Source organism: Mesoplodon mirus (assembly GCF_964341445.2).
Source record: "Mesoplodon mirus genome assembly, chromosome: 5".
Taxonomy (NCBI): Eukaryota; Metazoa; Chordata; class Mammalia; order Artiodactyla; family Ziphiidae; genus Mesoplodon; species Mesoplodon mirus.
This window is the reverse complement of record NC_138980.1, coordinates 60,198,462-60,224,731: the sequence shown is the minus strand read 5'-3', so window position 1 is coordinate 60,224,731 and position 26,270 is coordinate 60,198,462. Positions and strand designations below refer to the sequence as shown.

At 42.6% G+C, this 26,270-nt stretch overlaps 2 protein-coding genes across 4 annotated transcripts in view; one reads left to right on the top strand and one right to left on the bottom strand.

Moving 5' to 3' along the window:
* STK32A (serine/threonine kinase 32A) overlaps positions 1-16,409 on the top strand; it is a gene marked incomplete at both ends in the record, with an annotated part of 106,162 nt that extends 89,753 nt beyond the window's left edge. The window contains 6 exons of one of the 2 annotated variants that reach the window (XM_082623385.1): positions 1,553-1,650; positions 5,469-5,585; positions 7,975-8,100; positions 9,569-9,697; positions 15,850-15,914; positions 16,316-16,409. In XM_082623385.1, the coding sequence (XP_082479511.1) occupies positions 1,553-1,650; positions 5,469-5,585; positions 7,975-8,100; positions 9,569-9,697; positions 15,850-15,914; positions 16,316-16,409 (629 nt within the window). Of the gene's footprint in view, positions 1-1,552; positions 2,097-5,468; positions 5,586-7,974; positions 8,101-9,568; positions 9,698-15,849; positions 15,915-16,315 lie in introns of those variants that run through there. The other variant, XM_082623386.1, reaches the window with a different exon arrangement.
* A 6,193-nt stretch (positions 16,410-22,602) lies between these two features.
* DPYSL3 (dihydropyrimidinase like 3) overlaps positions 22,603-26,270 on the bottom strand; it is a 115,902-nt gene continuing 112,234 nt past the window's right edge. For both annotated transcript variants that reach the window (XM_082623989.1, XM_082623990.1), the window contains exon 14: positions 22,603-25,841. In XM_082623989.1, coding sequence (XP_082480115.1) covers positions 25,753-25,841 — 89 coding nt within the window. In that variant the 3' untranslated portion in view covers positions 22,603-25,752. The remainder of the gene's footprint in view (positions 25,842-26,270) is intronic.

The following is a 26,270-nucleotide window of genomic DNA, read 5'->3' as shown; positions in this document are numbered from 1 at the left end:
TGAGATATCTGTCACCTGTCACCCGGAGGGACTACGTCATCTACAGATGACTTGCTTTGAGATACTGATAAGGGAAAGTAGAAGTATAGCCCACTCCATCCAGTCTGTGGGAGCACCGTGGGGTCAGGACCACTATCTCCCAAACTGCATGGGGAGCTGTGACTTGCAGAGAGAATGCAGTGATGCATGAAAGGTGGATCCACCAGGGAATGAAGTTTCCTTAGTTCTGCTACAGCGGGCTTTTATAGTCTGGGTCAACCCTGGACGTTGGGATGTCAACATTCTACCTCTCTAATTGGATGTTGCCCACAGGATTTTACTTGAAATTGAGTGCACCAGGCAGGGCAAACCTGTATGCAGGTCCCACATCACACCAATTTCCTTTGTCCAGAGCCAGCACCTTACTACCAGAGGCTTGGGTCAAGTGTGCAGCTTTTGGCTAGGTAAAATTCCCATTATTATGGATGTTTGCCTCTCTAGAAGAGTGCCTAGTTTTTTGAGTACTTTCCAGGTGCCAGACACTGTGCTGTGATTTTGGCATGCATCATCTCATTTAGTTTCTCACCTCTGTAGGAACTGCCTTCTCATTGTTCTGATTTTGCTGATGAAGATTCTCAAGCTCAGCCCACTGACTCGTTTAAGGTCACAATAAGTGGTGAAGGCAGTTTTTGAACACAGACAGCCTGGTTTCAGCTAATGTTTGCAACCAGGGCTTGATTGATTGATTCAGTATTGTTCATTCTTTTAACCCATTTCTGTTGAGTGACACTAAATGCCGGATTCGGTACTGGACAAGCAAACAGAGAAGAGACCTGCCCTTGCTTTGTACTTCATTTTCCCCACTCCATCCCTCAGGAGTTAGGTATAGTCTTGGAAGGGTGTGCAGAAGGTAGAAGGTTCTCAGTGTGTTAGGGAACACATAACTAGGGGTCTCCACTGGGGTAAGATTGAGGTTCTGCCTTCCACTGGAGCCAATTCACAGAACTATGGGACAAAGTGTCAATGCCCCACAAGTGATGGGAAACCGTCTCTCTCAGAGTGCCCCGCCCTTTCTCCTCTCCCTCACCCCCAGTACAGGCTGCAAATGCTGCCTTTGCCTCTTCCAGATGACTCTGAGATGGAGAGTCAATCCCACGTAGTTGGAGCCAAATTCTGAACAATGTTCGCAGCCGTAATACAAATTTACGTCCTGATCACAACCCTTCCAAATCAAGACAATGAATATAACCTCTTCTCAGCCTTCCCGCTTTCAGAGTCAGCCACACATTTGAGGCCTGATGGGATCCAATTTTTCATAGGTGCATGTTCTAAGTCAGAGAAGAATTTTTCCATTAAGGGCTGTGTATGCCTGTGTGTGTTGGTGATGAATGAGAAAGACTAGAAAATTAGAAACTTCTGCCTGCAGTGAGCAATCTAGCAATGGATGATAAACACACATAAAAGTGTTTGTACCCTTTTCCCTGGCAATTCACCTTTGGAGGAACATGTTGGGAAGGTAGATTTGTTAATGTCTCAGGAAGTAAAACTGACCTAACTCTTCTGTGTTTTTCAGCACCTGAGATGTTCAACTCCAGAAGAGAAGCAGGTTATTCCTTTGCTGTTGACTGGTGGTCACTGGGAGTTACAGCATATGAGCTGTTGAGAGGCCGGGTACAGTAGAATTACATTTCTCTTTAGTGACTCTTCCAGCAAGTTTCATTTTTACAGTGAAAGGATTTTTTTTTTTTTTTTTTTTTTTTGCCAAAAGTCAAGTAGTTTGTTCCAGAGATGAAAGCAACAATGCCATGTGATGCTGGTAACAACCCTTGGGATTTCTGCCCATAATTAATTCACTCTCCTATAATTAATTCACTCTCCTACATATGGAGCCAAGCATGTGAGTTGACATTAAATTATGCAGATAAAATTAAATGAATTATAGGGATATTATTAACTCCCAGAGAGGGAAAATCAATACATGTCACTCCATATCTTATATAAATATATTTGTTTGTTTAAAGAAAATAAATTTGCAGTCATAGTCCAGGGCTCTGATTCAGTGTGAATTATTAATATAACACAATTCATGCCCTGTCTTGTTGGATTCCTGTCTTTCATTTGCCTCTTGGGTTCTGGGTTCAGAGGCAAATTAAAATAGTTTCCTTTTTTTTTTTTTTTTTTTTTTTTTTTTTTTTTGCGGTACGCGGGCCTCTCACTGTTGTGGCCTCTCCTGTTGCGGAGCACAGGCTCCGGACGCGCAGGCCCTGCGGCCATGGCTCACGGGCCCAGGCGCTCCGCGGCATGTGGGATCTTCCTGGACCGGGCACGAACCCGCGTCCCCTGCATCGGCAGGCGGACTCTCAACCACTTCGCCACCAGGGAAGCCCGAGTAGTTTCCTTTTAAAAGAAACATATCCTAAACTAAGAAAATGCCTAGGAAGAATTTTGCTAAGAAAAGATTTTTTTCCTCCCTCCCATATTATTGTACCTCGTGGTAGTTCCCTGTGATTTGATGTAACTGACAATGTATTAACACTGTCAGATTCATTTTTCTTTTCGTTTTCTGCTTAGGAAAGGTGAAGCATAGTTACTGTTAGGTTGCTGAATTCATATCTACATATATAAATTCGGGGTTATCGGCTATAGTGACTACGTTACACTTAGATCCTCAGATCTTATTCGGCTCACAACTGAAAGTGTGTACCCTTTTACCAACCTCTCCCTATTTTCCCCACCCTCAACCCCTGGCAACTATTCTACTCTCTGTTTCTATGTGTTTGAATTTTTTTTTTTTAAGATTCCATGTGTAAGTGATACAATGCAGTTATTTGGCTTCTCTGACTTGTTTCAGTTTGTGTATTAGACTCAAGGTCTGTCCATGTTGCTGCAAATGGTAGGATTTCCTTTTTTCTTATGGCTGAATAATATTCCATTATTCATATATATTGTATATGAATATATATTATGTTATGTATAATATGCCATTATTCATTTATAATTTATCCATATATAATGAATATTATGTGTAAATATATAATACCATATATAAGTATATATTATAGATAAATATATGTATATATGTGCATGTATAAATATATATATGTATATCATATACACACACATCTTTATTCATTCATCTGTTGATGGATATTTATGCTGTTTCTGTGCCTTGGCTATTGTGAATAATGCTGCAATGAACATGGGAATGCAGATTCTTTTTTGTAAAGCACAGATATAACTTTTCATGTTAAAAAAAATGCTGTTACTCCCTAATGCCTCGTATATTCACACACACACACACACACACACACACACACTTCACCTGCCTTACCCACCCCTCTCCTCCCTCACACTCTTCAGACACCTTAGCTTGGCATTCTTTGCCCTTTAGAACCATGTTAACTTTTCAGATTTTGCTTCAATTTGAATGACCCTGACTCTTCACAAACTCACTTCAGCCTCTTTGGACTCCCTCCTGTCTGGAGGCATCCCTTGGAGCTCTTTTCCTCTTGTTCCTTTGCCTATAAAGATATTTCCTAAGATAAGCCCTGGTCTTTTTTTTTTTTTTAGTCACTCTTTGGGGCTTCCCTGGTGTGCCCCAGCTCTTAATGGTAAACATGCAGTGAATCACATGTAGTGACCCACAGTGCCCTTGGCTTGCAAACAGTCAATAAACATTGATGACGCTGATAAGGTACCCGGCCCAGCACTCTTTTTCTGATATTGAGTTACAAGGGTTGTTTCCACTGTATCATTACTGAGACAAATGAATTAACTATGGTCCTTTATTCAGTCTTGAGGGAAGAAAATATGCGGCAGGGGTTTTTAAACCTTGCATTAAAAAAATAAATTTGGTCAATCTCCCTTTTAGGGAGTCAACCCCTAGCACTTCCTGGTTCCCTGGGTAACTGCTATTGACATGCCATGCACAGACTTAAGCCTTCCTTCACATCACCTTTTGTGATGACTCATCTTGCTGTTCATTATTTACATTTATAGCCACCATCCTTTTTACCTTTATGTCAATAATCATATCTCTCCTGTATTATGGCTAATATATATTAGCCACTCTATTGAGAACTTTACATGTATTATGTCCTTTAATTTTCCCAACACTCCCCTAAGGTGGTTCATTTTACAGAAGAAGTAACTTCATCTACAGATGATGGAATTGAAATTCAAATTGACCGAGTTTAGCACTCAAATCCTTTTGCCTTCAGAGCTCCAACACTTAATTACATTATGTTACCTTTTAATAATGATTTACAACAAGGAAAAAATTAAACTCCTCCATTTCTCCCAATTTAGTTGGGAGAAATCGGTCCAGTCATCTATTTTCTCGAAAGAGTCAGGCACTTGATAAATGTACATATCTATATTCACTGTTCTATTGTTGGTTAATTTAATATGAAAATTTTGTTCATTCAACAAACATGTAATGAGCACTCACTAGGTGCTAGGTCCCATGGGCAAAAATGTGAATATGGTCAAATCTCCAGCTTTAAGTAGCTCACTTCACATAAAGAGAGACAATCCCAGGGTGAGCCCTTTATGAAACAGAGAAATCAATGTAGGTAAAGGCTGCCCTCTAGTGGATATCTGTGAAAATTATAACAAAGCCACCGTTTTGTTTAATTTCTTTTTCCCCCAAGTTAGGACTATAGAAGAATCTGGTTCTCTCAGAGGTAAAAATGCTTTTGCCTCATCACAAAATTCTCTACCCCACTCCGTAGTACTAGACGCTCATAGCATTGGGGACTGGGGTTGAAGTCTTCTGGGTAACCTTCTAACCCGAGCTTGGTCATTATGATTCGAACAAGTAAAAAGTGGTGTGTGTATGGTAAAACTCTGAATCTCTTTATAATCAACACTTAAATAACAATTTTTTAAATTTACTGAGCGCTTGTCCAGTGTTTTAGGTAAATACTTACATTAGTTAACCTTACAAAACATTTCCAAACTGACATCTCAGATGTGGATTTAGCCCACAGAAATGTTTCCTTTGACCCAGAGGGTTACCAACTTTTAAAAATTCCAAGATTTCACAAGGATGTATAGATTTCTGGTATGCTTTTTTAAAAGTTAGGAAATCTGGGGCTCCCCTGGTGGCGCAGTGGTTGAGAGTCCGCCTGCCCATGCAGGGGACACGGGTTCGTGCCCCGGTCCGGGAGGATCCCACATGCCGCGGAGCGGCTGGGCCCGTGAGCCGTGGCCGCTGAGCCTGCGCGTCCGGAGCCTGTGCTCCGCAATGGGAGAGGCCACAGCAGTGAGAGGCCCGCGTACCGCAAAGAAAAAACAAACAAACAAAAATGTAGGAAATCTGGCAACCGTGGACCACATATGCATATGGCAACACAACAATTGGCTGGAGGGGATTAGAAAATGCTATTTAGATTTTACTAGTTGAACATTTAGCTTGGAAGCATTTGCAAAGGAACATTTTTTCTTTTACCCTTTAAAAATGAGGACTCTTACTTCTCTCCCTTAAGAGACCGTATCATATTCGCTCCAGTACTTCCAGCAAGGAAATTGCACACATGTTTGAGACGGCGCTTGTGACTTACCCTTCTGCCTGGTCACAGGAAATGGTGTCACTTCTTAAAAAGGTAAGAAGGACAAATGCATGGCAAAAGGAAGTGATAAAAATGAAGCACATGCTCTGGTTTGAAGTTAAAAGTTAAGTTACAATATTGGAGGCAGTCATGATAAATACATTTCCAGAGTGGGTTTTGCAGCTAACAGCTTTCAAATACATGGCTTCATTAATAAGGCAACACACACGTCCTCTTAAATGTCCCAAAGACATCTCAAACTCCATGTGCCAAATGGGATTCTTGAACTCATTATTTCCTGGACTTTCTCCAGTGTTCCTGCGCTGGCGTCTCCGTCCACCCACTAATATAAGCCAGAACCAGAAATCATTCATCATCCGCATACCCAGTTCATCACCATGTTCATATTTGACCATTTAAATGTCTTCTGGATCTGTCCCTTCTCTCCATCTATCTTCCTAGTCCTGCTGCCATCAAGTCTTGCCTTTTCACTGGTTTGCCCCTGTACACTTTTATACACTCCATTCTCTTCTCTGCTGTGCCCCATAGGGATCTGTTCAATCCAAAGTTTACTGCCTTCCCACTGTTCTTAGTAAAGATCAAAATTATTTGTATGGTATAAAGGTTCTAACTACCCCTCAAGTCTTATTTTGGACTGTTGTCCCCCTTTTGACTACAAACTGCTTTGAGTTTCTTTTCTCTCCTCTTTGCCCTCCCCCTCCTCCCCCTCATGTATCATTCTCTAACCACAGGGCCTTTGCACATGCTAGTCTCACTGCCTAGAACATTGCTCCCATCCCCAGCTCTTCCAGCTCCCTCCTTTAGGTCAGTACTACTAATGCGATTCACTGACTGGCTCAAGTCCATGAATTACTTCCAACAGGTCCATAACACGTATAGAAATTGAGGGAAGTATTTAAAAACTTTTATAGCAACTTGATACCTCTGATACCTCAAAGCACATGGTCAGTGGACTCATCTCACTGAATAGGGTCCAAGCCTATGCAGTGATGTTGAACTCAAATCACAAGTTGCACACAGTGTGTTGTTCTATACTAGCCATGCACAGTAACACCACATATTGACTTCAGTGGGTTGGAAATTAAACCAAACAAACAAAGAGAAATAACTGGCCCTTCTGCATAGTTTGAGAAACACAGCTTTAGATCTCAGCTCACGTATCACTTCCTCTGGGAGCCTCCCTCTGTTGTCAGATCACACAGCACGAACTTTCCTTCATCATATTTTTCACACTTTTAAATTATACACTGCACGTGTGTGACTCTTGGGTTCATGACCCTTGTTCTTTAAGCTGCATGAGGGAAGGACCACGTCTGACTTGTTCATGGTGTCCTCAGCACTTAACACAGAGTATGACAGGTGGTAGACTTTGGTATTTGAATTAATGAGGTCCACAGTTTTCCTCAGCTTTTCATGATGCCTGTGTTCACCAGAAAGATTAAGGGCAGTTGTAGTGAGAGCTCAGTCATGTGTAGTGAATAATTACGTGAAAGAAAAAATGAGGAGCCTAAGAGGATGAGCTTGGCTTTTTTCTGAAGAGAGAAAATTGCCCAGGTTGTAACTGGTCAAGGAAAAGAGCTCTGGGGGCTAAGAATTCAAAACCTACGTCTCTTGTCTATGGGTCCAGTGTTCTGTTTTGGAATAGGGATATTGCCGTTGGTGATGTCAAAGATAAAGAATGGGGGCGGGGGTCATTTTCCATAAGCAAATTTTCCTTAGCTCCGAGACAGCCCTATTATCCCAAAAGTGCACACTGATGACCCACAACTGTCACCTCCAGGCCCATCCTCAAGTGGAACTGCTATTTTCCATTTGAGCCACAGGATTGAAATGATGTTGGCTCTGGAGTGGTTAAAGGGGAAAAAATCTTTAATCCCAGTTCATAAAACCCAGAACTATCACAGCAACCTTAGTTACATCTTATCTGTGTCACCCCAGTATATTTTGATTAGTGGTAAAAACTGCTAAAGTTTTTAGTGTGAAATAAATTTCATTTCAGAAAACCAATGTACATTTTCCACGTAAGAAGAACAGACCTTCTCTTGGTCACTATAAACATGGCTTGACTTAATCATAGCTAAACCTTATGAAATAGCTTATTATCCCTTTTTTACAGATGGGTAAACTGAGGTTTAGAGAACAAACTTGCCCATCATTACTAAGTTGGGGTATCAGTAATCAAACATAAGTTTGACTCAGTAGGACAAGCTATTTTCACTCACCACATTGCAACTTACAAAAACCAACTTACAATCCATTCTGACCACTCATCTATATTATTTGTTTATGGGGCTAAGAAAGGAGAACACGACTTGTTTCCTTCAATCCTATACTTGGAAATATTCATAGGGAATCTGTATGATTTTTTGCACTCCAAGTTTTGACCTTCCTCATGATCTTGGTGTTTGTATTCCATTGGCAGCTACTGGAACCGAATCCAGACCAACGATTTTCCCATTTGTCTGATGTTCAAAACTTCCCATATATGAATGATATGAACTGGGACGCAGTTTTGCAGAAGAGGCTCATTCCAGGATTTATTCCTAATGTGAGTCAATCTTAACAAACCCATAGTAACTCTCATTCAATGCACATTAACTCTGTGTGCCAGATGCACATGGTCTCATTAGATAACACGCCAATGTTGTAAGACAGCCCAGATTTCTATTTTACAGATGAGAAAACTGAGGCGCACACAGGGTAGGTTGGCCACCAAAGGTCACACAGCTGAGTTGGGATTCTAATCTAGATCTTTGTTGGGAGTTCTAGCTCCTAACCACGTTTTGTGGCTTACTTTTTTTTTTTTTTTTTTTTTTTTTCGATACGCGGGCCTCTCACTGTTGTGGCCTCTCCCGTTGCGGAGCCCAGGCTTCGGATGCGCAGGCTCAGCGGCCATGGCTCACGGGCCCAGCCGCTCCGCGGCATGTAGGATCCTCCCGGACCGGAGTACGAAGCCCTGTCCCCTGCATCGGCAGGCGGACTCTCAACCACTGCGCCACCAGGGAAGCCCTTGTGGCTTACTTTTAATGGAAAGAAGTCCTAATCCTACAAACAGTCATTTCTGGGAATCTGCCAATTAAAAAAAAAGTTTTCTCTGATTCCAAAGATATACAAATTTGTATCCAAGGAGTTCTGAGTCAAAGGACTGACAGCTGCTGAGGATGGGGTGGGGTATTTATCCTTACCATGCACGCCTCTTCCTCTGGTAGTTCTATGCTGGGAACCATATTCACAGTGACTAATAACCAAAGGGAAATAATTCCCACCGGCTATACCCGGCCAAGGTATCTGTGGCCTCCCGCAGTCGGCCGGTAAAAGCCATACCCAGAAGCTCCGGCCAAGGGGCCAAGTGAGCGCTCTGACTCCCCTCTCTCCCCACAGCCTGATTTTACACATTCAGTTGTCGGCAGAATAACAAGCTCATGGAGCAGCAGGGGGTGGGGTCCTACCTGGCCACCCTACAGGGTCCAGCAGGGGCCGCTTGCACCGTGGGTGATGCATGACGCCGCGGAGATCTAAGCACCTTTCCTGTTGTTTCTGCTCTGCCACGAGCCCTGCAATGAGCCGGCAGCGCTGCCTCGAGAGACCTTCTACCTCGACTTCTCTGACTTAATTGTGAATCTGAATCATCTGGGCAGCTTGTTAAACATGCAATTTCCTGGCCCTCGTGTTGATTCTCCACGTCTGGTTGGGGAAGCTGGGAATCAACTCAGGTGATTCTGATCTACCCTTGAACCCACTTCAAGAAACAGCCCCAAAGGCAAACTTTAGAAAAATAATTATAATAGGGTTTCCTTTCTAACTCATGGAAGGCTCCTTGGGAGTTCAGAAAAATAAACAACAAAGAACATGAAAAGCAAGGTTGGCAATAAATTATTTCAAACTGCAAGTGGGACTCCCAGCTGGTTATTCTTAGACTGCTCCTGCAGGAGGGAGTGTTATTCTCCTTATTTGGCTGGGTCTAGTTTTAGAAAGATACAGGTATCTAAGGAGTGGTCAACCTGTCTTCCTTGCAGAAAGGCAGGCTGAATTGCGACCCCACCTTTGAGCTCGAAGAAATGATTTTGGAGACCAAGCCTCTTCACAAGAAAAAGAAGCGCCTGGCCAAGAAGGAGAAGGAAATGAGGAAATGTGATTCCTCTCAGGTAAGCAGTCCCCTCAGACCCAGGGTCATGGGAATCTTCACGGCAGCTGCAATTCGTTGGAGAGCTTCTGGTGGGCGGCCATCCCACGAGAACTGGCTGCTTCATGAATGTGAGGCGGAGCTGAACACCCCAGCTTCTGAAAGGGCAGCTCTGGGGGTCCCAGCAGCAACATTTCACATGTGGACTTCCTCCCTAGGTTTCTGCCATTAACTTGATTCCCTTACTGCCCTCTCCCAGCTCTCAATTCAAACTTTGCAATCTCCTGGGAGAGAATCTAATTGGCCAAGCCTAGGTCAGGTGACCATCCCTAAAATGATGGAAATGGACTGGTTCTAAAGTACACACATGGCTGTTTTGGGCCACACTCTAAGGACTCACAGGGAGCAGCCGACCCTAGACGGGGGTGTCTGTTCTTGGCCAGACGCAGAATCTTGTGATATCAGGGCTAGCAGAAGTAAGGAGCATCTATTCACAGAAAAGATAGAATTCTTATACGGTTGAGCGCTATTGCTGGAATTCGGGCTGAGTCAAATTAATTTTGTAACTAACTGCATTATCCTCTGTCAGAGTTCGAGGTCAGATTTCAATACGGTGACTTGCAGGGACTCAGGAGGATTTTATACATGTGGTTCTGCATATTATAATGATGGTAAAGTAACAAACATTCATTTTGCCTCTAATGGCCATCCATTCATCCACACAATCATCCACCCGTCACCCTACCCACTCAACTAATGGTTGTCCATTCTTCCATCCCTGCATCTCTCCATCCCTCCATTCTTCCATCCCTGCATCTCTCCATCCCTCCTTCCCTCCATCCGTCCATTCTTCCATCCCTCCATCCCTCCCCCCATCCAATTGTTTAGGCTCTTTTTATTGAATCCCTATTATCTGCCACATTCTGTGCTCAACACTGGAGAGAGATATAGATGAGATATTATTCCTGTGTTCACTGACATCCCTGTTCTCAAAGATTGCATAGTCTTGTGGTGAAAATAGCTCTTCAAACAAATAAGTATCCTCAATGTCCCTAATTTCTCCAGTCCTCAGGGGCTACTATACTCTTTAATGGTCAGTTAACCAAAGTCCACATCCTGTTTGTCCACAGAACTGGCCTCTTACCAGATTCCCATCCTTAAGTGTTTTCTAGGGCCCTCCAAGGAATGCTTAGCTATGCCACAAACCCATCATGCTTCTTGCTTTTTACTTCACCCATCTTCCTCCTAATGATCTGTTCTTCATATCATAACCAACCAGCTTCTCCAGGCCAGCTCCTTCCTTTGCACCTAGAAAGCTTGCCTATGCAGGCTCCTCTGTTAACAGACCCCCAAATGTAGCCAAGTACAGGACATCATCTTAATTACAAGTTTTCTAAAGTTTTAGAGATGACAGCAATCTGTGAGTAACTTTTGCCATGCCTTCCATGCTCTATATGATCTGTCTACTTCCCCCGCCCCAACCCTTGTACTATGCCATTCTTGACCTTCAGATATTTCTGCTTTCTTAATGTAGATATCTACAGCTATAAAGTTCCCTCTGAGCACTGCCTTTCTCTGCATCTCTTAAGTTTTGGCATGTTGTATTTTTGTTTTCATTCACCTCAAAATATTTCCTAATTCTTCTTGTGATTTATTTTTTGACACATCGGTTGCTTAAGAATGTGTTGTTTAATTTCCACGTTTGTGAATTTTCCAGGTTTTCTTCTGTTTTTGATTTCTAGCTTCATTCATTGTGGTCAGAGAAAATATTTTGTATGATTTTAATCTTTTTAAATTTATTGAGACCTGTTTTGTGGCCTAACATATGGTTTCCTTCCATGGTTTCCTTTGACTATTTGAGCATACCTTAAATAGTTGTTTTAGGGTCTCTGTCCAGTAAGTCCAATGTTTGTGCTTCCTCAGGGATGATTTATGTCAGTTTATTTGGTTTCTTTGAACGGGCCATACTTTCTTGTTTCTTTGTACACCTTGTGGTATTTTTCTTGAAAACTTGCTAGTTGACTTTTACAATCCAGTAACTCCAGAAATCAGATTCTCCCCTTCCTTCTCTAGGGTTTGCTGTTTTTTGATTGTTGAAGGCTGTACTTGCATTTTTGAGTGACTTTTACAAACTATTCTGCAAAAAGACTATTCCTTGTCATGCATCTCCACTGCTGTCTCTTGTTATGTTAGCTTGTGTTCAGATAATATTTTGATAGAGATTTCCTTAAAACCAGGACCATTTTTAAGTTGCTTTTTTCTTGATTCAGTGTTTGTCTGGTTGCTATAAACCTTTGCTTGTTTTCCAGAGTTCTGACAGTGTTGGCCCTAACCGTTTCTGTTTGTTTTCTGATGTTTCTGTTGAGGGTTGAGGGTTTGGAGCTGCCTGTGCCATCATTTTGCTCTAGTTTCTCCTAATCTCATAGCCTCCATTTAAAAATAAAAAGGATTTTGTTTCAAAACAAAGAGTAGCCTTCCCTCAAAGAATCAGAAAGATGGTGAATCTCAAAGTAGCACTTTATCTCTATTCAAGGATTTTAAAATGTGAGAGTCAATCTTAGCAGCTCCTTACATTATCATTATGCTTGTTTGTTCATTCAGCTGAATCTGGGGGTGTAGCCTGGGCATCAGGATTTTTTAAGTTCTTCAGGTGATTCAGGTATGTAGTGACTGTTACCATCTACAGCTGTAGAATGCAGGCTGTGATTAAATAAAGTAAAAGCACTAAAGTTTTCCTTTTCCACCTGTGTCTCTGTTTCCTCATTTATAAAATGGAGTTAGTATTGCTACCTACTTCATAGACTGTTCTGAGTCAATTAGTACATGTCTGCCAAAATGCTAGCTGTTGTTAAAGAAGATGTGGTACATATACACAATGGAATATTACTCAGCCATAAAAAAAGAATGAAATGCCATTTGCAGCAACATAGATGGACCTAGAGATTATCATACTAAGTAAAGTAAGTCAGAAAGAGAAAGACATACTATATGATATCACTTATATGTGGAATCTAAAATATGACACAAATGAACTTATCTACAAAACAGACTCACAGAGAACAGACCTGTGGCTGCTAAGGGGGAGACGGAGTGGGGGAGGGATGGATTGGGAGTTTGGGATTGACATGTACACACTACTATATCTAAAATAGATAACTAATAAGGACCTACTGTATAACACAGGGAACTCTGCTCAATATTCTGTAATAACCTAAATGGGAAAAGAATTTGAAAAAGAATAGCTATATGTATAACTGAATCACTTTGCTGTACACCCGAAACTAACACAACATTGTAAATCAACTATAGTCCAGTATAAAATAAAAATTAAAAAACAAAAACAAAAAAAAATTAAAGTGCTAACCCTAAAAAAAAAAAAAGTTAGCCATTTTTTATGTTTTACTTTTCCACTCGACTTCCTGACTTCTAACTTCATTCTTTTCCATGACTCTGGTTCATGCTCACAGTAGATGCCTCTGTTGTTTCTTTGCATCCAGGATGTTCTCCACTGACCTTCTCTGCTCATCATCCCCTTTAAAGAACCAAAAAGACTGACACACACCCAGTCTGCCTGCTATGGAAGCAAATGACCTGAGTCCTCTTTTTCTGCCTCCTGAGATTTCCACCTGCCTTAAACCCTTCAGATATTTCTGATGGCATCTCTACTTACACCAGTCTAATCTCTGTTTGCTCTGTCATCCCTGAGAAGCACATTCTACGATTTTTAACCAGTAGTTCTCTTCTCAATCACATAAGACTCATTCGTTCCTCCATTCTGTTTGCTCCCCACTCCTTTCCCTCATACTCTCATTCTGGCTACTCCTGTTGACTTGTCCATGTAGCTGTACTTCTTAAACTTTTCCAACTAAAGCAGAGGAAAAAGAACATGTGGCACATGAGCCCTTAGGGCCAGGGTGGGACTCACAGGGTCTGCAGTGCCATATCACAAACTCATCTGAGTGTGCATTTTACATCTTTGTTTAAATAAGACAGAGTTACATGACAGAGAAAAGAACTTGAGTGAATTTCTGCATTTTAGTGATTATAATCTTGATTTTTAATGTTAAAATATTTTTAAATGTTAATATTTTAAATATCTTCATGTTAAATTTTATATAACATTTTGTATGTTTATGTATTTATATGTTTATATTATACATATATTTTTATATATTTCTAATATATATAAATACATACATATGTACATATAGAAACATGTATATGTATAAAATACAAACATATATAAAACATATAAACATGTTTATATAAACATATAAAGTATTATATAAATGTTAAGACATTATGTAATATTTTATATATTTTTATGTAATATTTAAATGTTAAAAATATTTGTTCTACAATCTTGGGGTAAAGCTGCTGCTCCAAGGAGCTCTATCAGATCATGTTTATCCCATAGCTTCATGTCCCCTATTACTGATACTGGAAACCCCCAGGGTTACAGGTACCCCAACTTGAGGATAAGAGTGAGGTGTAGCAGAATCTCTTTTCTCTCCTTTGTTTTGCTTCCCCCCACCCCTTCTCTGAAAATTTTCTCTCATTTTTATAGTTTACTCTCCCAGCACTTAATTATTTGTTCAGGAAAGGTAAAAAAAAAAAAAAAAAAAAAACTCTCTGGTACTTGAAGACTTAGTATTTTCTAATTCCTAGATTTAAAAACAAAATGAATGAATGATATTTTTTCCTTTGAGAAGAATATTTGTCATCAGAAGTAATTTGGAAGTATTTTGTTACAGACTTTTAAAACATTTGATCTGGGGCTGACACTATCCTGGGCCTGATGATGGTCATTTCTCTGAGGCTAAATTTTCTCATTATGTTGGAAAAGTCATCTAGAGATATTGACAGCCAGACAGTGAAGCAGCAAAGCAAATGCTTTGCAAATCTGTGAGCAATTCACACATGAAGAAGGCTGCTCACCACAACTGAAGTGTAATTAATCAGCCCCAGTGCAGTTGAGGGGGTCAATCAGAATTCAGTGTGAAGACATGTTTCTAGGCTACTCCTTAAATCCAAGTAGAACTGTTGTTGAACCCAAGTTTGCGTGCCTGACACACAGTGAGGTCAAACAAACCGAAATGTTTGAGTTTAGAGCAGAGAAAGGTTTATTGCAGGGGTCAAGCAAGGTGAAAGGGGAGGAGGGGATGGGCTCAAAAGACCCAAACTCCCCGATGGCTTTCAGACAAGGGTTTTTAAAGACAGTGTTAGGAGAGAGGGTCATGGGATGCATGATGGGGTCCTAAGATGCGTGTTCAGCCCACAGACCTTCTTCTGATTGGTTGGTGGCGAGGGAACAGGGTGATGTTTTGGGAATCTCAACCCTCTGGTTCCAACCAGCCTGGGGTCTATGTGCTCTGGTCAGCATTTAGTCACCATACCCCCACTTGGCTGGGGGGTCTGAGTTTCTACAGAACAACTCAAAGATATGCATCAGATTGTTATCCAGTTCCCTTCAGGAGGAAATGGGAGTCCTGTGATTCTATTGTCCTAATCAGTAACTGCTTGAGTGCTCTTTGGAACTTGGGAAAGGCCTAGGAGACTAAAGCCTTTTTTTCTCTACAAAGAAAAATGGGGGCACAGAGGGACTTTTGTACCCGGGAAGGCCCCGCAGGGTCCTGCTCAGTTTCAGTTTCCCCTTCTCTTTGAATTCTGAGGGGGACAGGGGCAAGGCAGAAAAGGGAATAAAGTTTTGGACAGAGAGATTAATCATAAACTTGGCAGGGGAACTCAGTTTTAGGGGGACTTGGTTTCAGAACCTCCAAACCTTTTACATGAGGGCCAGGAGATGAGAAGCAAATAGGTGACCAGCTTAATAAACCCTTGTGCCCAACTGCCTTGAAGCCGTGGTTTCTTGGGCTAAATGGCTGAAAGACATCAAGCTCATAAACCATAACCCAGGTCTTCCCTCCTGCCTCATTGTGGGGAGCAGAGAGTTGATGTATTTTTCCCTGTTTCTTTCCTATATGCTCCTCTATTAATCTGGTTGTGGTCTCACTCCTGCTACGAACTCTCAGATAGCATCTATTTTGAGGACACATTGGTCCTCATCGATTTGGGTCACTCAGTTAACAGACACTCAGTAGGTTATTGGCTCCTTAAGGATCTTCATTGGTCTGCTAACTATACCTCTATTTTTTTCCAACGTTCACCCGGAAGATGTGCCTTCTTCAAGAGCACCTTGAATCTGTCCAAAAGGAGTTCATAATTTTCAACAGAGAGAAGTAAGTAACCCCTGGAAGAACAGCAGCTCAGCGAATGATGGAGTGTTTCAGCCAGATTCAACTTGCAAAGACTTAATATAGTTGTAAACATTTTTTTCTTTCTGATTACAAAAATGAGGCATATCCATGAGAGAAAATCTGGAAAATTCATAAACTTTTTTTTCTTGTAAGAGATTTCAAAAACTGTAATAGGTAAATTAGCTTAGTATCAGGTTTCTGTGGATGGGAAGGGCAGAAGAATGGGGGCTTCAACACTTAAAATCAATGAGGTTTTTAAGAGTTACCCTGGCTCACGCCTCTTTATAAATTGTTGGGCTTAATGCTATACTATCATTTCAAAAGTTTAAATCTTTTCTTTTTCGCTTCAATGAATAAACCCACTTTATTTTTTTCCTTTTAAGAGTCAAAAAGGACTTTAATAAAAGACAAGCCAATCAAGCCTTGGAACAAACCAAAGACCCACAAGAAAAGGATGGCCGGCATAACAACCTGTAAAGTCCTCATCTTCTTCTTGGGACATTTCCACGTCAGGAAGAGCTGACAGAACTTCTCACCTCTCCACACCTCACACACCTTAGAAAATGTGACTGAATACTTTGGAGGGAGGCAGCATGACCCAGGGAAGAGTCCCCAGGCTCCTGGGAACTAGATTCACCACCACGTGACCTTGAGCAAGTTACTTACCCCCTTTCTCTGCTTCAGTTTTTTCATCTAAAAACGAGAACGTAATACTAGATGAGCCCTATGCTGCCTTTTTACTGCCACCATTCCCCATTCTGTTATTCTAAACAGCCTCTATTTTTATTTTAAAAGGAATATTTGGAAGCAGATTTATTTTTCCACTCCTAATTACACTGTGACAAATGGACATAGGTGGGTGATGGAGTGAATCTCTTCAGAGTTAGAAAACTTCATAAATTAGTCAGAATCCCCAAATCCGACTGAATAGGAGTAAGGAATTCATTCAGGAAGAAATGAGTGGGACCAGATTATAAGTAACACAGATTGATGAGGGCCCTCCAGTGGTGTGCTGAAGTCAGAACACCGTACCAGCTTGTATCAATTGTAAGAGCCACTATGCGCATCTGTCCCAGCACCCCGTACAGTGATGTGAAGTTGAGAGTCGAAACTGGTGATGGTGGAAGTATTTACATCATGGAAATTGGCAGATGCTACAAATCAGGGCTTTCCACCCTTTCCAGCCCCCACCGCCCACCCGGCCCCGGGAAGTCCGTTGTGAAATATTAGCACACCACTGGCCTTCTTCTAAGAAGCATGTTCCTTGAGAGCTAATTGTCCTCTTAAAGACTACCAGAGACCTGTGTCCGGAGAGCATCAGAAAAGAACATTGTCACATTGAAAGCACCTCCACCTTGTACTACCTGAAGTTGTATCTTATATGGGAGTTACAGTCTGTTAGAATGTGAGGTGAATTTGGAAGATAGTAAAATTTACCCTTGAAAAATTCCTTTAATATACACAACATATGGTGAGTATCTTTTCTTAGAGAAGCCCAATATCATGAGACCCTTCACTAATGAAACGAATCACCTTTTTTGGTCTCACTTTTGGCTAATAAAAGATGCACTAAAGTGTTGAACACACTATACATGCCTTTATAAACTAGAATCACGTGCTTAGAACCATGGGATGCCCACACATCTGAGAGGTCTAAGACTGACTAAGGGAACAGCAATACTTACTTGTGCTTACTGCAAGAATGGCGGGCAGAATCTCCTATTTAAAATAGTATTGATATTTCACTTTTTCTTTATATTGTATTTATTTATTTGCCAAACACAAAGTTTAATTCACCTAAGTTGGGATGTAACTCTACTTTCCTGATACACAGAAGATCTTTGCAGGAGAACTATTTTTGGCAACTCACAGATGCTGCTGGGTAGAGTCAAGAATAAACAGGGTTGGTGGGGGATTGCTTTAACTGTTGGCCACTCAGATCACCTAAACCTTGTCCTTACTTAGGGAGACTATGGGCCTCAGCAGGGTGGCAGTCAGCTGGCAACGGGGGAGACCAGACAGGTGGAAATGGGCAGAAGTAACAGAGACTGCGGCAAGCTACATAGGACTTTTCCAAAAGGGAGGTCACACTGGGGCAACGAGACATGGGCAGAAAGCCAGTGCTGAACTTTAATTCAGCATTGATGGTTTTCTCCCCACTGAGCTAATAGGCCCCAAATTTCTGGCCTAGAAAAGCTGTGAAATAGTGTCTCTCTGCTTTAAGAGTAACCATATTTTTGTTAAGAATTAAAAGCCAGCTCTTGTTTTCTGTTTGATTCCTTTTCTCTACATTTCCCCTACATTATTTGTCTGTGCTATGTTTTTCTCCAAACACTATAAACTCTGGCTCAATTTCCCAAGGAGGGGGAATGGGTTGACAAGAGCTATAAGGAGGTGACCAGATTCTGCTCCTGGTTGGTGACCAGGAGTGTCAGGGCCACTTGCATGTTTACCTATTTCTTTCATTTGTTCCAATTCAAGCCTTGATGTGCTGTCAACTCATCTCTCCAGTTACCTGATTCTTTCTCTCGCTCTGACCTTATATATATCATCCCAAAGGAGAGACTTTGGGCAACACTTACCCAAGTGCAATGGGATTGGTAGGGTCTCCATTGGGATGGGAGTTAAATCATTTGTGCCATTTCACGTCTATACAGTTTATAATGGGATAGGAACCCAATACAACCTCTGTAGGTTGAACCCCTAGTTTTTACTTCCAATGACCTGATTCCATGACTACAGCACCCTTACGGGCTGTCAAGAACCATGGATGCACTGACTAGAGAGGTAAGATGGATTTCCAGTCCTAAATAGGTTACAGACCCACCACGTAACATTTCAAGTTAGAAAAGAAAAAGCATCAGTACAGAATGGCTGATTTTAAGCACCTCCCACCACTGGACATTTGAGTGTTAGGACAAAAATGTTTTCCAAAAAATAAAAGAATTCTTAAATCCTTACCATGATTGCTAGTTGTTGAAATCAGATCCTTGGGTTTTATTCCATAACTTGGGCTAAAAGTTACTACCCTACAGTGTGGAACATATCTCATCTAGGTTTATGACAATGAAGGCTCAGGGCTAAGCATTTTAGAAAACAGGGTGACTCAATTCCTTTTGTCCGGCGTTTCTGGCATCTTTTGCTCCTCACAGCTTCCTCCCTTACCTATGTGGAACATCTGAAAAGTGAGCAGGTTTGGAAGACCAGGAGCATCCTGGTTCTAACCTTCTGGCACCGTAGCAGGGTCACCCACCCCAGTGCATCCACAGGGACCGCTAGTAGATGGGTGGGGCAGCCCTGTGACCCTGGCCATGACCCGGACTCCATGGAAGGAGAGGCTTTGCTAATGGCTCACACCCTAAAAGGCAGCACTGCTTTTGGCTGAGGGCATTGCTAGGGCAGGAATGAATGTCAAGCCGCACAGAGCATTGCTCCATTAATTAGGGTCACTTAATTAATTAGTGGTTAGGCTGCTTCTGATAGTAAAGGTTTTTTGGGGTTTTTTTTTCTTTTTTTTTTGGAAACTAGCTAAATTAATTATATTGCATATACGCAATAAAATACCATGAAGAAAGCAAACACATATATAGTCTTTGGTTGAACCATATACCATTCTAAGTGCTCTAGATTACATATACTATCTCACATAATTTCCCAACAATACTACTGATAGTAAAGTTTTAACCAGAAAAAAGTAGACTTCATATCATAATAGCTTTTCCAGACTGGACGGATGAATAAATAACTAGGGAGAACGAGTGGGTCATATAGCTAGCAGGGGCCAGTGTTGCTGCTTTTGGCTGACACAGTAATGCTAAGGCTTTAATTCTTCAAGGGCTGAATGAAAAGGCATGAAAAGCAGTGAACTGTTTCAGTATCCAGTTGTCCCTGCATTCTGTCGACACAAATTCCTGTTTCCTAGAAACTGTGCCTGTGATTACTGTTTCTTACAATCTCAGTGTGTCTGATATTTAACACTGATGTTAAAAATCCAAACACAGTTCACAAACTGTGCTGTTGTGAACAGGTAGCCCTTGGATGGGAAATTTGTGCTTCTGTTGAGCTGTAGCATATGTACTGTCAGTGTGCCTGTGTGTATTAAAATGTCTTCTGTACACCATAAGCCACTTCCTTCTTTTGTCAGCCGTGTGTGTGTGTGTGTGTGTGTGTGTGTGTGTGTGTGTAATCGTTTCCCCTAGGGGTAGGGTCAAAGTCACCTGGTCTTATTTCTATTTCCTGCTGTGAGGAATGTACTTTACTAGAGACAAGCTGGTGTTAGAGATGATGTTCTAGAACTATGGAACGTTAGAGATGATGTTCTAGAACTATGGAATGTTAGAGATGGTGTTCTAACCCTCTGGCACTGTAACTATGAAATGCAGCACAGTCTAGCTGCTCCGCATATGTAGAAACTGAAAACCTGACTCCTCCAGTATTCACACCTAAGGAAGCACAGCCCAGAATTCTGGATTTTGCCTTTCACTATGACCTTAAGGCCATGGAGAGTCCCTGCACCTCTTTTTTCCAGCACTCTGCCTTCTTACCCCTCCACATCTTTGTCCTGTTCCACATACCCAAGCAGCAGGTGGATGGTCCAAGGCCCATATCCCGGGACAGGAAGGTTAACAGACAGCTCTGAACTCTTGCAGCCAGAAGCAACTTCTGCCTCAGGGGAGAATCAAGGGGCCTTCCAATCACCTCTCAGACCCACAACAGCTTAGCAGCCAAAGGCTAACTGGTTCCCAGGATAGGTTCTCGTTAAGTCTTGTGGGCTCTGAAGTCCTGCATGCAGAGTACTCTGTTGTCCAGGTCACGTGAAGTGTGCTATCTTGTTCTCAGCATCCACCGATCACAGGGCAGGATCTAGACCTTCCATTCTGAGGAATGCCAGCCTTAAGGATGCAACCTCATTCCTGCAGGCTGCTTTGGCCCTGTCATCCCATTTCCTGCTCATGGTTGGTGTTCTCCTTGTGATAGCTTGATGGTAACGGAGTTGATTCCAGAAAGTTCTTCAAAACCAGAGGGACCTTGTTATTCCTATTCAGTGTTCTCATTCCCCACCTGGTGGATGTGACTCAGTCCGCAGAGGTGTGAAAGTCAATGTGTGAATTGCACTAACTTAAAAAAACAAAACTGCTTCATCCCTTTTAGAGCCCTGCAGGCTGAGATCATTTTAAGCACTGACCCTGCCCTTTACACCCAAGCTTATCCTAAGCAGAGCTCAGCTGCTGCCATGGTCATGAGCAGGGAGAGGTGTTTCACCAGTCCTGAGTTCAAGCCACAAAATGCGACTATGGGCAAAAGCTTCTTAATCATCAAACCTTGAACGTCAAACTGAAATAATTCCTTATACACTCAGAGTAGCTTCTGACGTGGTTTCACCTGGGCGTTCATCACACATAAAAGCAATTCAGCAGGAATTACCATCTCCTGATCCTCTCCCGCACCTACCCCAGCCTACACACAGATACTGTGCCGAGAAAACAGTCGTGCCCTGAACGCTTGAGAATGCTGCCGTGGCCACCTGCTGTGTTTATCTGCCTAGCATCCATGCCCTCCTCTTCTGGGATCACAGATTGATTTTCTTCGAGTTACGCAGAGTCCACGTGGTTCAGGTGGCTCAGCGGCCGGGTGTGTTACCAGGTGTGGCCAATCAGTCCCAGTCGCCAGGCCACAGTGCCGAGGTCAATGGTGAACACGTGACCAAGACGGGCCAATCAGAATCAGTCTCCTTGGCTGGCACTATGGAGAGAACCTCTCTCCCCCTGAAATCTCTTAAGCAGGTAAAAAATGCAAACTTGGAGGCGCTGATGGTCAGTTTTGCTCCCACACGGAAAGAGCTTTCCTAAGAATGAAGCACTTACTAAAGGCAAGCAGGGCTAAGAGATGAAGAGAAACAATATTCTCGATCCAGCTATGCTTCAATCTACCCAAATCTATCCCTGAAGTTTTTAGTTACACCAGACTTTAAAAAACCCTTTCCAAAAAGTTTTCTTTGCCTATACACGTCTAACATTTGCAATGAAAAATGCCCTGCATAAATTCTAATTGGATCCAGGAGTGTTTCCCCAAAAGGGTTTAGTATAACAGGTTTGGCAGAGCGTAAAAGATGATATAGAAGGTGGACAAATTTTGAAAGACATAAAATTTCTCAGAGCCTTTAACTTGATGATATGTACTTTAAATCTCTCAGATTATTATAGTAAACAATCCTTTCCCCACACTCATTAGACACCTTGGGAACAGTCTGCTAAAGGATATACTTTGAAACATGCTTTGTTTGAATTTTCTCAAAGTCCAGGCTTTTAGAAAGAAGCAGAAAATGCTTTAAGGGGATGACCTAAACAAACAAACAAAAAACCCAAAACAAACAAAACTTTTCAGGAACTGTTCTGTACTCAACTAGATTTATCCCAAATGGCCTTGTACATTAATGCTAAATTTGATGAACATTAAAAAAAATTAGTTATTCCCCAAAGTTTTAATAATGGTCATCTACTCTGTGGCCAAAACAAAACCTCAAGCTCAACTGAAAAGAGAGAAAACTCCCAAATTTTCTCAGGGTTTACATCAGATGTGCCCTCTTACGAACCCTGTCAGTTCTATGGTGCAGTTGTCACACTTTAGGTCGACCGGCATGACACACAGAAGAAGGCTACACAACAACAGCTGTGATTTTATAGTTATTTTAATAACCAGGTTTACATTAACAGTCACTTGATGAACTTTTTTTTTCTTAATCTCAGCTAAACTCAAAACACAGTTTTCTTCACGGTTCAAAGCAAACAGCTCTTCGCGTTCCAGAGCTGCCTCACAGCTACCACAGATCACAGGGAGATTTACTGTCTGTCCATAGTCACCAGACACAACTGAACACCCACACACCATTTCCAAAGAGGGAACTTAAAAGGGATGCTGGCTGCTCAGGACAGCCCATGTGTACACTGGGACTCGAGCTGGAGTTTTCCAGGGGAGAAGGCCTGAGAAGCTGTGGCAGGAAGCTGCTGGGAAGATTTCTCAGGGGGAGCCCAAGTGCAGGCTTGGGATTGAGGCCTGTGGAGAAGAGCATGACTCTCTGCGTGTTGTCATGAAGAAAAAGGCCACAGGATGACTGGACTTTGAAGAAACCCATTCTCGGGATAACTACAACACTGCCATCTTTAGAAAACTTAGAGGAAATATCTCTAGTGGGGCAGCTGATTTAACAGTTCTACTAATACCTTCTCAACTACCCAAGATGGTGGCCGTCCCAGAGAGAAGCCCAGGTGACTGCCATCCCCCACTTAGAGAGGGGCCAGGCCAAGAGATGAGACAGCAAAAGAAAGCTTAGGGGAGACGGAAGACCCGGCATGGCCTCCCACACGTGGATGAGATGCCAGGGAATTCTGAGAGGGCTGTGACTCACCGCCATGTTCTCTTCCTAAACCCTTAGGACAGGGCTCTTTAACGGGTCTCATAGAACAGGGCACATTTGAATATAAATTTTAACTTAAGTAACAAAGCATCAGAAATTAAAGTCAAGAATATGGTGGGAGTTTTCTTGGAGTTCTCAGAACTTTCTATGCTTGGAAAGTTACTAATAGTACGTGAAAACAGGGAGACTTCCTCAGATACTGTTGCCCATCGTGAAGGCATATAGGGGTTGTTCCTACAGCATAGGAAACTTGTGTAGAATATAAAGTTCTGCTTGAGTGTTTCATTCAGAAGTCCCAAGTGCAGCCAACTTGGCCATGAAAGATTTATTTTTCAAAGCACAGAGAGGTCATGGGGAGGATAAGTTGGACTCAGGCCGGGTAAGAGCAGCAGAGGGCACACAAGTGGATGCTCGGACTAGAGTCATATACGTGTCTTTTCCTCCATCTGGTGGTTATAGCTGGTACTGCAACGTATCCTAAAGCCCAGCCCAGCCAATGAGGCATATATACAGATGCTTCAGATCTGACTAGCTCCTCTGCTTGCAAAACTATCATTCTGAGTTCTGTTGTACCACAGGCCCACAAATCTTTGAGTTATAAATCAAGAGCTACGTCCTCCCCTTCGCTTACGTTTCCTTTAAAATAAAGGCACCATGAAAAAGCCTTAAAAACAGCAAGACTCCTTTTATGAAGGGAAATCATCTTTTTCACGATTAGAACAGAAAGTAGCTTGCTAGGGAAATCCTCTTCCTTGGCTATTTCCAGATTCCTTTTTAGCCACGTGTCCCCTTTTCTCTGGTCTTATTAAAACTTGCAGAGATAATGGCTTCTCCTATGCACCTGAAAGGTGCTCGAGGCCGGCTCTTTTCTTGAAAGTACTTAGTACACAGAGTTGCGGGATCTATCAGCTGGATCCCCTGAGCACCGAAGTCTGATCCCGGGTTGAATCTATTTTTCCTGTATATGGGCCTCTTGGTTCTACAGATTCTCATTGGGCTCACAGAACTTGCTCCAAAACTGAATTTTCAGAAGTGGCATGATAGGGAATTGGACATTCATGTCTGACAGACAAGGTGGATGCTAATGCTTTATGCTAATTTCCTTTACGTGTCATGTCACTTCCACTCACTGGGAGATTCTGGTACTAAAACAAAAAGTTCCCCTAAGGGATATGCTAACGGAAGGGGAAAGAGATGGTTCAGAATTGACAAAGAGAACCACGGCCACAGAGCGTGCGCCTTCTGTTCCAGACTGGCCTTCCCACATCCCTGCTGGCCTCCCATAGGAGCTGAGACTCCCTATCAGTAATAAAAGCTAGGGAACATCTAAGCAAACAAAATTTTAACAATAATGACAAAAAAATCATATTCAATCATGGATGTGCCTGGATCTTAGGAGATCAAGAAAATCACTCACCCTTGGCAAGAGAAGCCCATCTCAGCTCCAGTCCTAACTCGAGAAGCCCGCTGCTTGCCTCGGTTTGCAAAGAGCCGCGAGAGGTGAGCTCCAACACGTGTTTAGAGGGAGGCGCTATTTAAGCGTGGCTGCCCTCCCCGCAGGGCCTGTGCTGTGCTCCCAGCTGCTGCCTTTTAAGAGCACCAAAGAGGCAGGGAGGGCAAGAGCAAGAGAAAGGTCCTTTCCTCTCTCCCCTCTTCCTTCCCAGCCCAGGAAAGAGAAGAATTTGAAAGCAACAGTGAGAAAAAGGCCCGACCAAACACTGGCACGACCAAGCAGGTGGAAGCAATGGTTGGGTTTTGGTGTTTTGGTGTTTTAATGTTCCAAGGGATAAAATCTACTAGGAGGGGATGTGACAAAGTCCAGAACCCGAAGACTGCCTGCCTTCTCCGCAGACCCCAGGGGACCGTGATGGCGTGACAGCTGCCCGAGTGGCCATCTTCCGTGGAAATCAATGTTACTTCATCAACACAATACACAAGACCCCTTATGCTCACCCACCCGCCTCCCCCGTACACACCCTACCCCAGTCCCTCTGAGCCCTCTGCCTTGCTCTGGGCTCCCACCACCCACTCACCCCAAATAACTGGCGTCCCTTTTGTTCATTTTCCTGACGTCCCAGCTTTGTCTGTCCCCTTGTCGTAAGATGCAGCACTACACACGCTCTCAACACTATATAGCGGATGCTTTTACCTTAGTGGCCTGATTGCATGCATGTAAATGGGGGGTAGGGGCGTCCAACAAATCAAGGCTATGCATAAACAGAAAACAAAGCAATAATCGTAAAGCTAGGCAAGCGAGCGTTAACATTGGAGAAACATAAGGCTTGAGGCTTATTGATTCTTTAGATCGAACTGTTTGGATTCACTTTCCTTCTTAAATATTGGTGCACCATTTTGGCTTCAAAAGAATCGCTTCTTGCTTCTGCCCCTCTTTGGGGGAGGGGTCGCTTAACTCAGGGATGTGATGTTAGAACGGCCTCCAGGGGGCGCCACGATGCGCTTGCTGGCCGAGCGGACCCCCTCATCCACTTGGGTGCCTGCAGGTGGCAATAAATTCCCAGGGATTAAAAAGGGAGAGAGACGGGGGCGGGGGGGGGTGTGGACAAGAGAGAAAATGGATTAATTTGAAGAGTGTAAGATATTAAATGCCTTCCTCATCTCCCAAGAAACTTCCATTCCAGTCTGTCACAGCTATTCCAGGCTTTTCCTACCCACCATCCTGAAAACAAGCCTTTGCCAGGAAAAGCCAGGGTCTTACTGGATTTCATCGGACCCTCGGCATCGTAACAATGATAATAAAAAGAACAACGGGAATGATATGAAAAATAGCCGCTCACATTCGTTTTGACAAGCAACGTTTGAAATACTCGTCAGATCATTTCATCCAGTCCTCACCGCTCCCCTTGAGGCAGGTACTGTTATTACGTCATTTTACAGAGGAGGTGACTGAGGCTGTGAGAGGCTAG